At 46.7% G+C, this 12,212-nt stretch overlaps 1 protein-coding gene across 3 annotated transcripts in view; it reads right to left on the reverse strand.

The window, feature by feature from the left end:
- The window catches only part of GSK3B (glycogen synthase kinase 3 beta), a 116,279-nt gene that overhangs the window by 49,729 nt on the left and 54,338 nt on the right, over positions 1-12,212 (reverse strand). For all 3 annotated transcript variants that reach the window (XM_077346294.1, XM_077346295.1, XM_077346296.1), the window contains exons 3-4: positions 6,338-6,421; positions 4,256-4,366 (exon numbers count right to left, since the gene is read on the reverse strand). In XM_077346294.1, coding sequence (XP_077202409.1) covers positions 4,256-4,366; positions 6,338-6,421 — 195 coding nt within the window. The remainder of the gene's footprint in view (positions 1-4,255; positions 4,367-6,337; positions 6,422-12,212) is intronic.

Genomic DNA, 12,212 nt, shown 5'->3' on the forward strand with positions numbered 1-12,212 from the left:
ATTGGTCCTGCCAGGCTTGCAGCTGTGTTCCTTGCTTCAGCTGGGCCGTCTTGGATTCTCTGGTTTGACATTCATTGGGGTGGGGTTGCCACATTGGCCTGTGGTTCTGTTGACCTTATTGGGTTTGATGTTGGCTTTGTTTGCACTGAGTGGCTCTGGCCAGGGTTTCCTTTCTCTCAGGTGATCAGCTATTGCTTCCTTTACTACAGAGCAGCCTTTCTCAGCCTTTTGACCATGGAGGAGCCCCAGAAGTAATGTTTTAGGCTTTGACGAGCCCTGGAAGTGATGTCAGCTGGCCACGCCTCCTTGTCACGCCCCCTCCCCCCAGACATGTCACCAGAAGTGACCTCACCATCCCTGAACAAGCAGGCTCGAGGGAGGGGGGGGGAGGCAGGACACGGTTTAAGGTGGGAGTAGGCTCTGCCCCCTCCCAGGCACAGAAACCATGAGAGAACTCATGCATGGTAGGGGGGAGAGTGGAAGTGGCCGGTTCCAGAACTTGTGGCTGAGCCCATTAAGGCAGATGGGGAAACGCCACGGCTGGGAATCCCTGTTCTAGAGAAATAATGGAATTTTCCTCCACTGGAAACAACGAAGACTGGTAGGATGCCTGGGAGCACCTTGTTCATGCACCTATAAAATTGGACACTGTGATAAACTCCATTTGAAACTTGGGCGGGTCTTTTGTGATCCAGTGGGCCTGGTTCCCTGCAATTTTGGTGGCATTCGCTTGAAATGACCAGCCCCATAGGCAACAATGGTCCTGAATACTTACAGGATTCCAGCAGAAAAAACCAAACCCAAATTAAGGACCGGACTAACCCAGAATACCAGGATTTATGTTCTTCCCTAAGTTCAAATCAGAAAGTATGTATTTTTCCCCCAAGATCTGATTTAAATCTATTCAAAAAACTGGAGCACGTGCAGAAGTGGAGTATTCCAGGCACAAGGGAGTAGTGGTGGAACTTTCAGAGAAATCTTGGGTGCTTCCTTCTCAGATGATCAAAATTGTATACATGCTCTACCTCAGGGGTAGTCAACCTGTGGTCCTCCAGATGATCATGAACTACAATTCCCATGAGCCCCTGCCAGCATTTGCCTGCTCTACCGTGCTGGAGAGGTGCTTGTGGATTTAGCAGTGCTTCATCAGCTATTAAGTCAGCCATGAATATTATTATTTATTATTGATTTATTACTCGCCACTCCCAGATGGCTCATGGCGGGTTACATATGTTTGCATTCTATGGCTCATGGCTGCGCCTTTAACTTGAAGATACAAGCTGGTATCAAATTCGAAATAATTACAGGCGGGGAGAAAATGGCAAAGTTTGGTGGAAAGGCATGCTGTGGTATTGTTACAGTTAACGTTCCTGATGGTTTGTCGTACGTCTTTGGGGAGGAAGTCGGTACACAGGCCCCCAGTGCCCATGGTGGTCAAAACAGCATTCTCTGAGCGACAGTCAATGGATGGAAGATTCCCCAGCAAGTCAGAACTGTCTAGCCCGGGGATTCCCAGTCAGGGCTCCCTGAGAGCTCCACAGCCTTTCCCCTATAACCTGCCTTAATGCTCAGTCACAAGCTATTCCCGGCACTGCTGTGAAAGAAGGACCAGCCGCTTCCATTGACCTGGGGTGGCATCCTCACATAGTTACAGTGCCTGGGAAAGGGGGCAGAGCCTGGACGCCTACTCCTGCCTCAAACCATCGCCTCTCCCCCCTCAGTCCTCCTTGGGTGTGGCCAGCTAACATCAGTTCTAGACCAGTTCTGGGGCTCCTCGAAGCCTGGGAAATATTCCAAGGGCTCCTCCATAGCCAAACGGTTGGAAAAGGCTGGTTCAGGACAGAACTAGAGATGTTCATGGCACATAGTGGGACATTAGAGTCTCCTTAGCCAGAAACACCTACTTTGACGGCACCATAGGGCAGCCTGGGTGGCAGGATTGCTCTTTTTAGACAGCAGTTCTGCCCACAAATACATTTTAATTTATTTGTGATTTGGAAAAGCTCACCACAAAGATTGAGACATCAACATGTATGAGGCCCCGAAGTCCCAAGGCCATCATACAAGCAGACTCTAAGAGAAGTTGAACTGCTTGACCATGACAGAAGTCAAACAGCAGAATATCTCATTTCTGCTGCCAGCTCTTCCATGCTATTCTACAGCCAGCAGACGACACCGGTGAATCTGGAGACCAACTAAAATCTTTCAGAAAACCAGCCACCTATTGTGCCAATATGACACAGCAAAGGAAGGATCAGTGAAAGTTGGACAGCGGGATACATTTTGCACTTATAGTTCTATAGAAAATGCACACACTATTTCACTGAGACTTTCAAGCACAATTTCAATGCTTCCAAGTTATGCTGAAGTTGACTGTTATGAATGTTATGGTCTGTTTCTCACTGTTACAATAGTTTGACGTATGTTCTGTTTTACTGGTTTCTGCGTACACTGCACCAAGACAATGAATGAATGAATGAATGAATGAATGAATGAATGAATGAATGAATGAATGAATGAATGCATGCACAACATTTGTGCATGTAAGCAAATCTTACCTTAAAAGTGACCTGTGTTTTACATAAGAACAAATTTAGAGTCCAGGGGCACCCTTAAGGCTAACAGATTTTTATTCAAGGTATGAGATTTTGTGTGCATGCAAACTTCCTCAGATACAATGCGAGCACACAAAAGCTCATACCTTGAATAAAAATTTGTTGGCCTTAAAGGTGCCCCCCGACTCTGAATCTGTTGTGTCTGACATGCTTTTAATGTTGAGCATCAATATGAAATACACTCTTGTCTAAGAACTGCTGTTCATTTAAAGACAGTTATTAAGATGTGTCTCAGCAGTTCAAATGTGCCCTCCCTGGATGGGCCAGGCCAGCCTGACCTGCCCAGTTTTGGAAGCTTAGCAGGCCCTGGTGGCACTTGGACAGGAGACCAGCCAGGAAGTCCAGGGCTGCCATGCAGAGGCCGGCAAGGGCAAAACACCTCTGAACAGACCTTGCCTTGAAAACCCTCTGGGGTCGCTGCAAGTCTGCTGGGCCTAGACGGCACTTTCCACCGCCAGTTCCAATTTGTTCCGTGAAATCCCACTCTAAACATAAGTGATTTCAGTGTGATTATGGGACAATTCAATAAGAAATCATATAATTATCTGCCAGGATATGTTTATACATGTTTGGGACACCCATACGCACTCTGACTCCTTTTGGGGAATAGATAGAATTGGATGCTTTACACCAGGGGTAGTCAAACTGCGGCCCTCCAGTTTGGCAGGGGCTCATGGGAATTGTAGTCCATGGACATCTGGGGGCTGCAGTTTGACTACCCCTGCTTTACATGCTAAACGTTAGAGATGCAGTGTTTAAATGTAGATTTTAAAGTTTGCTTGTTTGGTTTTTAATTCAATTTATTGTGGCCCCATCCACAATCCATCCAGACTTCTACTGTGCACCAATTTGAAGTTTAATGTACTCTCTGAGATGCTTTTGTGGCTTGTCGGTTCTGACCAAGTCCTGGCCCAGAAGGACACTTCTGCTCCGGATAGGAAACTGGATCCTAGGGAGGTATAAGTGGCCTGGCGTACTGGCAGTTAAAAAAAACAGTTCTCTTGGGTCAGCCTGCAGTTTTCCTTCTTTTGGTACCAGCTGCCACCACCAAGTACTTAGCAAACACTTCTGGCGACTCGTAGATGTCCAAAATTGCACCACACGTGTGAAATGCTCTCCCACATGGAGTTCTTCCTCAGCACTAGCCACGCTAGCCCCAGGGTGTGTTTTGAGGGGTCATGGGCTCACTTACAGGGGCTCTACACCTGTGCAGAGCACCATTCGGAGTCTTTTGAGCAGAGCTGTAGTGCATGGGGAGGACTGAATGGGAGGGTGTAGCCACTGCCCTTCTAGGCTCAGGAGAGGTAGAGCCAATGTAAAAAAAAAAAGTACTTAGCTCTTGAAATCTGCAAGCAGTGCTCAAATCCAACACAGAGGCCATAGGAAATTCTGCCCATGCAAAGAAACTCCAGCCTGGAGGGGGGGGGGGGTCTACTGTACACATGAAAACTTATTGTCAAAGTCTGTAGCAGACATACGGCTGTGCATACTCCTCCCCGAGTCCACCAATACAATCATGAAGGATAAAACCCTTGCTTTCCAGAGGCATGCCCGTGGCTTTCACGACACAAGCCGTCTTATATCGCAAAAGTCCCCAGTAATCCAACAAGGGTCCGGTCTTCTTTGTTTATGTCCCCTACCTTCACAAATATCATCGGGAGTGTCTGCTTGGCCCGACTATAATGCCTGGCGACTCTGTATACTGTTTCGGGAACATAGTCCAGGACCAAATTAAGATATACTTCATCTTTCTGGAAGAAGAACAAAAGGCGAGAAAAACAGAAGCGTTACGAAATCCACTCACAACTAAGCAGAGCCACAGTAGGCGCAAAGCAAAGGATGTGACCAAAGCTGTCTGTATCAATCTAGAACATAACAGGAAATGTATTAATTGTCTTTCTGAGAGTCAAATCAGGTCTGTAGGAGCCACATCTGCCAATGGATCTTTCCCCCAAGTGAGAGCAGACAAGTAATGTGATTCGTTTTATTTATCGCACCAACCAAGTAGGTGGCTGGTTGTGTTTGGTTTTTTTGCAGCGTGTTTGGAATGGGGACTCTTGGGTCTTCCACAAAGCCAAGTGCTGCTGAATGCCCTCTCTCTGCCTGGAAGCTTGCTCTCTGTTCCTAGAACTCACTCCTTTCTGCCCTGGCCAATCAGGTGGCATGGCTCACTGCCTGTCTCAGCCCCTCCTACCAAGCCTGGAAAGAAAACAGCCTCTTGTTTTTGACTCGAGCCTCTTGCCCTGCAATTGGGATCAGAACCTGCCCTCAAAATTAAGGGAAGAAACAAATGCCTAGGATTATCCCCTTGTGGAAGCTGCCTGCTAACCAAAATGGCACAGTTTTGCTTCCCTTCTCTAGCCCAGCTGATTATTTGCTATACAAATGCCAAATCCAAGTTTAGGAACTAAACATTAGCCTGGATTGGTAGCCATAGCCTCTGCTTTGCCCTCTCATTCTCCCTCCCCCAATATTTGAATGATTTTCAGCCTATAATTATTATTTCTCCAACATGGCCAGTAACAGCAGAAAGATGTATCTATGAATCTGCCCTCTCTTCAAAGAGTCATCCAGGATAATCCTCCTTAGTATTTATGTTCAGCTTTGGAGCATTCAGACTGCCGTTAATGGGATGAAAACACACGGTGCAGAATGATGCTCCGCTCTGAGACCGCTGGCCCTCGCTCCGGGGGTTGAATCAGAACAGACTTCTCAGCTTCTTTTTACCATCGAGAAACCCCTGGAGCATTCCTCAGGCTTCGAGAAACCCCAGAAGTGGCTCCATCATGCAGAACAGCTTTAGGATGCTTTGGGCTGATCCTGCGTTGAGCAGGGGGTTGGAGTAGATGGCCTGTATGGCCCCTTCCAACTCTATGATTCTATGATTCTAACTGGGTTGGGAAACAGAGATGTGGACACGCCCACCTGAGGACCCTCCCCACCCCACCCCCGACAGGCCCATCAAGGGCCATTTGGAGGGAGAGGCAGGTTGACAGGACCATATATAATCATATCATCTGATAAACATTTAGCCAATTTAAAAAATACATAAAGTAATTAGCTCCCACCCATTCAGGAAACACTTCCAGGGCCATCAAGAAACTCCGGGGTGTCACAAAACCCTGCTTGAGAAAGCCTGAATCAGAAGGCAGCTGTGGCAAAAAGGGACGGCAGGGTCTGAACGCTTAAGGTGGGCTTTGTTTTGCTGGGTTGTAGGTAGAATTGTCTTGTGTGGTTTCCTTGTTTGTGCCTTGGAGTAATAAAGTTGTTTAACTAAAGGCCACACCCACTTATTTGCTTGCTGCCTTGCTGCTTGGTAATGCCAAGAGATATGGGGGGGGGGGGTAGATTTTCAACCCCAAGGTGGTGGCATGCTGCCAAAAAGAACAAAAAAGAGGGGCACTGGGTGGTTTTCTGCCCTAGCTCCCAGACAGGGTTACAAAGTGGTGGGAGAAGTCTAGAGAGAAAGCATGAGGGTCACATTTATGGTGTAGTAAAGCCATCCCGCCCCACTTGGAAGACAGCTGACATTTTAAAAAACAAAATGGGGGGCTTCAGGCGGTTCAGGTTTAAGTGCTGCTGGCCAAGGGTGTCAGAATCACACAGAACTGGAAGAGACCACAAAGGGCCACCCAGTCCGGCCCCCCACCTAGGGTACAACTGTCTTCTGACCACACATGGTAGCTTTCCTCACATGCCCCCTTTCCAGAGTTAAAACTTACCTTCTCTCCACTGGAGTAAAAGAAATAACGCAATCTGACAATGTTACAGTGATCGAGCTTTCTCATGATTTGGAGCTCTCGATTCTGGAAGAAAGAATGAGAAATGTGGTTTAAATCACTCTTCTTATGACCCGCCTAAATTTCAAAATCTATTTGTGTATGTCCTTGGATGGCTTAGCTGCAGACAGAGCAAACCTTATTTTGGTGAAAGTTAATGCAAAACGTTTCTGTTACAATTCTTGATAGCTCTTAGGACAGTGTTTTGCCCTTTACTACTGAAACGTTTGGTCACAAATGCACTTGCAGAACAAACACACACAAGAAAAAATTGCCATAACATAGATTGTGATGGGTGTGAACACAGTTTTTCTGTTTTGCTCACACTTTCCCTCCTGCCTCACACGGGGGGCAGTACTGAGGTTATCTGGTTTGCGAAGCTCCAACTGAGCTCCAATTCGCCACAGTGTTTAAATGCACACCAAGAGGAGCCCGCCTGCTTTATGCAAACTGGGATTCTAAACCAGTCTGCCTGTCCCCTCCATTCAGTGCCTTAAGCACATTAGTTCTGGTCAGCAACCTGCTGATGAAGCCAAAGCAATAGACTCTTTCTCTCTCTGTTCGAGGGCTGCATAATTCTCAACAAACACCTTAGCTTTAAATTGAGAGACAATATCACCTGGGGGGATAAGGGACCCAGTGCATTGCACGGAATACAGCACATCTTGCACTATTGGAATGCATTCTAGGTGTGGATCAGCCCTTGAAGCATGTTCCGAAGCTACTGAGTACAGAAAGCTACAGCCAGAAACCTGGCAAGAGTGGGCCACAGGGTTGATTTCACTCCTGCTTGTTCTTCCTACCCCGACTCCCAATCAGCTTACAGTCCCAATTCAGGGTGCTGGTACTGACCTATAAATCAATCTATGGCAGGGGTAGTCAAACTGCGGCCCTCGAAATGTCCATGGACTACAATTCCCATGAGCCCCTGCCAGTGTTTGCTGGCAAGGGCTCATGGGAATTGTAGTCCTTTGACATCTCGAGGGCTGCAGTTTGACAACCCCTGCTCTAGGGCTTGTGACGAACAGACCTTAAGGCTCACCTGACCCTAGGAACCCACCTTTCAGCGCGGTCATCTTCAGGGGCACTTTCTTGGACACCTTTGCCGTCTGATGCTAGATGGGTGGCTAAACGAAAGGGGCCGTTTCAGCCACGGCACCAAAAGTCTAGAATTCCTTCCCCAAGGAGATTCACCTGCCCCCCTCAATCACTGTCTCCCACCCATAGTCAAGGACTTCTCTGCCTCATTTGGCTTTCTTACACTGACCCTCCTTCCTTGTTGATGTATTCTGTTTGTTATTTTTAACCGACTTTTAAATGTGCGTTTTTTTTTAAACCAATGTCAAAGGTTTTGATTGTTCAATGCCTCAGGGACCCCAAGTTGGGTGGAAAGATGGCATGCCATGTTCTAAATATGTACATAAACACATGGTTATTTGTTTTCCCAGCAAAAGTTGTTACATGCCATTAGCTTTTGACTCTCAAGGAACAAGTTAGCCTTGAGGCTGAAGTTTCTGACCTGCAGCAGCTTCAAAATATGTAGATGAGGCTTTCAGTGACCTATTAAACGTCCGGCTACACTGATGGTTCTGCTCTCAGGAAGAATAAGGGTCTCGGAGTAGGGGGGTCTCAGGCCAAAAGGGTAGGGCAGAGGACTGATGCCTTAGAAAAGGTTCCTCAGAGAGCAGACTACTACCCACTCACAACAAAGATATTGCTCTGGGATGTGACTCTTTGGTGGTGGTGGCAGATCTGATCCTGAGGAACACAGAATGGTCTGTGGTGGGTGTCTGGAGCACACGGCATCCTGAGTATCTGGTTCAAAGGTTGCCGATATTACACACTAGGATGGTCATAGTACACATGGTCATAGTACGCAGGTGAGGATGGTCATAGTACGCATCAGCACTAACATCTTGTAACCAATTCTGTGAGCCATTTAGGACCAAGTCTACGTAGTCTAGGTTAGGGGTAATCAACCTGTGGTCCTCCAAATGTTCATGGACTACAATTCCCATGAGCCCTTGCCAGCAAAGGCCATTTATGTAGATAGACCATCTGCTCCGAGTCACAATGTTTGGGGTACGTAGGGAAAGTGTACTGTATACAGCCAAAGGACATCGACGATATAACAAAAACTGCCCAGGCAGTGACAAAGAAAATAAAAGCACAATCAAATGGAGAGGTGATGTTAAAATTTCCACGACTGAAACTTAACATAAATTGCCATGCATTACCTTCTTAGCGGCCAGTGCATACAAAGGCAGCACACTAATAATGTGCAGGTTGCCATGAGTAAAAAGACAGATCATTTTATCTACTGCTGAAAATTAAACTAGCCTGGCAAAAATAACTGCAAGAAAACTAGGACTTGGGAGCTGAGTAAAAATGGGAACACAGCAGTGGGGAAGGTCCTCCCATTTTGGCTTGGAGTAAATCAAACCACTGCATCTCATGACCTGAACACATATTAGCTCAGGCAGGGTGAGGTGAGTTCATTAGGAAACTCTCCTCTCTGGTTACCTGGCTTACTACTTTCCATTTAACACCCCCCCCCCTAGAGATCTGCTCAGGTGAGAGATAATATTAAAGATGTGGCAGCTCACCCTTTCCATCTTGGTATTTCCACCTGTTATCATTTTGGTGGGGAAGTCTTGTCCTCATAAATTTTCTACTGCGTGGCATTCTGCACCTTCTTCAAGATGAAGAACCATCCCACCCCAATACGTCTTTTAAAATTTCTAACTTATATCCGGGAATAGCTAGTCCCACCAGATTTCTGAAATCTCTATTAAGTTCTCTTAACACAAGAAGTTCAATTCTCCCCTCTTAGATCCGAGGTTTATAGCATTTACAAACAAACAAAATCTCTGCCTCATACCTTCTGCAAGCATCCTCGTCAGCACATATCCCCCTCCAGCCCTTTGGTCCGCTCTAAACAATGGTCATATCCTGGCACCTGTCAAATGCCCGGGGCCCAGGCAGTTAACCCTTCAGTGCCTAGTTATGTTGAATGAGAAGCTCTCCTCCTCCCGTTACCTTTCCCCCAGAAGGTCTATGCTGTGACTTCCTTGATATTAAGCACCAGCAATCAGGATCCATTCAGTTGTGAAGCTGGTACCTTTTATACAGGGTGGGCAGTTCCCAAAATGTTCTTGAGTGTCTAATAAAACAAAATCCTTCCTTCTAGCAGCACCTTCTCATACGTGTAGTGAGATCCCTATTCACTGCTGGTCTGTCCGGCCCCGTGCAAAGAACAGAAATGCTACTCTGAAAATTTCGCCTCTTGTCCAGCAATGTGCATCTTTCTTCCAGAACCATGAAGGTATACTTCCCATCCATGTTAGTGTTCACAGTGTCATTCAGATTTTATGGCAGGAGCCCCTCCAACCCTTTTGAGACTTTGGAATTCTGGAACGGAGCATGGTGGTTGCAGCCACAAAATGGCTGTCACAGGAGGCGGAGACAGCCACAAAAATGGCTGCCGCTAGTTATTCTCAGTCACCCAGTTAAAATCCTTGTGTGGTGTTAGCAGCTGCTGCCAAAGCAATGGTTTTAAAAATCTGTACCACCAATCAAATCTCCAATGATTGGCCAAAACCCCACCTGGCCCAACCCACTTTCTAAAAAAACCTCGTCAGGCCCTGAGGGCACTACATTGGAGACCCCTGCTTTAAGTGAATGGAAAGCTGCCCCTCATGTCTAGCAGGGGTTTCAGATTTCAGAACTGGGTATTTCCTTAAACCCTGGAAGTCTTGCCCAAGCAAGAGGACTGCAGTAGACTATGCCCAAACAAAAGTACAGTGTTAAAGCAGGCAAAAAGAGTGCATGAGAAGGATTGTGCTAAAAATCTTACAATGAATGGTAAGTATGTCTTATGAAACAGGGGAGGGGGAAACACTTGGCTGACTAAGAAGTAGAACTGCTAGAGACAGACCGGCAGACCTGGACTGCTGACAAACTGAACAAATTCCACATCTGTAAAATGTGGGGCATTTCCCTGTATCAGAGCTAGGCTTGTACGCTTCAGCCGCTTCGGTGGCCATTCAAGCCCAAAGTGGCCAGCTTGAATGACCGCTGAAGCTCCGAAGTGCACAAGCCTAAAAAGCTACACACCTTCACAAGAACCAAAACTAACCAAATTCATGAGAGATGAATTACTGGGTCAGAGACTTCTAAAGGCGACACGGTAGTATATGCAGGCTTGGAGCAGAGAGGACTGGAAAGCAGGCTAAAGCATTGTCAACCTATATTTAGCTTTCCAGGAAGCTTGTCAAACGAAAGGCTTTGTGTGTGTGCGTGTGTGTGTGTTATGCATCTCAGTCAAAAACACAGGAGAGGTTGGGGAGAAAACGGGGTTGTGCTTACTTGTTACCGTCCATTGAGTGGCCTTCTGTGCAGGCATACATGGGGTCTGCAAGATGGCAGGCCTGCAGTGGAGAAGAGCTTCCAAGTTTTTAAAGACATTTGTAGGCTCGAGCAATGCTCCCTAGGAGTATCCTCTGGGAAGGCTGAAGAGAGTAGCCAGGAGTGTCTCCTTAGGACTATGCCAGAGGCCATCCATCTACTACGGCAACCAGCTCCATGTCTGGCAGCATTCAGCTGCTGCTTTCCTGGTTTCTGGTTGTCGAGAGACATTTAGCTGCACTGGATGAGTTCAAATCCCCTGGTCCGGATGAAATGCATCCGAGAGTACTCAAAGAACTTTCCAGAGAACTTGCACAGCCCTTGTCCATCATCTTCAGAACCTCTTTAAGGACTGGAGATGTCCCGGAGGACTGGAAGAGCAAACGTTATTCCGATCTTCAAAAAAGGGAGGAAGGATGACCCGGGAAACTACAGACCAGTGAGTCTGACCTCTGTTGTGGGGAAGATAATGGAGCAGATATTAAAGGGAGCGATCTGCAAACATCTGGAGGACAATTTGGTGATCCAAGGAAGTCAGCATGATTTGTCTCCAACAGGTCCTGCCAGACCGGCCTGGTTTCCTTTTTTGACCAAGTAACAGGTTTGCTGGATCAGTGAAATTTGGTTGATGTCATTTACTTGGATTTTAGTAAAGCTTTTGACAGGGTTCCCCATGATGTTCTGTTGGATAACTTGAAGGACTGCAATCTGGATTTTCAGATAGTTAAGTGGATAGGGAATTGGTTAGAGAACCGCACTCAAAGAGTTGTTGTCAATGGTGTTCATCAGACTGGAGAGAGGTGAGTAGCGGGGTACCTCAGGGCTCGGTGCTCGGCCCGGTACTTTTTAACATATTTATTAATGATCTAGATGAGGGGGTGGAGGGACTACTCATCAAGTTTGTAGATTACACTAAATTGGGAGGACTGGCAAATACTCCGGAAGATAGAGACAGAGTTCAACGAGATCTGAACACAATGGGAAAATGGGCAAATGAGAACAAGATGCAATTTAATAAAGATAAGTGTAAAGTTCTGCATCTAGATCAGAAAAATGAAAAGCATGCCTACTGGATGGGGGATACACTTCTAGGTAACACTGTGTGTGAACGAGACCTTGGGGTACTTGTGGATTGTACACTAAACATGAGCAGGCAGTGTGATGCAGCGTTAAAAAAGGCTAATGCCATTTTGGGCTGTATCAACAGGGGCATCACATCAAAATCACAAGATGTCATAGTCCCATTGTATACGGCACTGGTCAGACCACACCTGGAGTACTGTGTGCAGTTCTGGAGGCCTCACTTCAAGAAGGACATAGATAAAATTGAAAGGGTACAGAGGAGAGTGACAAAGATTATCTGGGGCCAAGGGACCAAGCCCTATGAAAATAGGTTGAGGGACTTGAGAAT

This window comes from Paroedura picta, chromosome 7, assembly GCF_049243985.1.
Source record: "Paroedura picta isolate Pp20150507F chromosome 7, Ppicta_v3.0, whole genome shotgun sequence".
Taxonomy (NCBI): Eukaryota; Metazoa; Chordata; class Lepidosauria; order Squamata; family Gekkonidae; genus Paroedura; species Paroedura picta.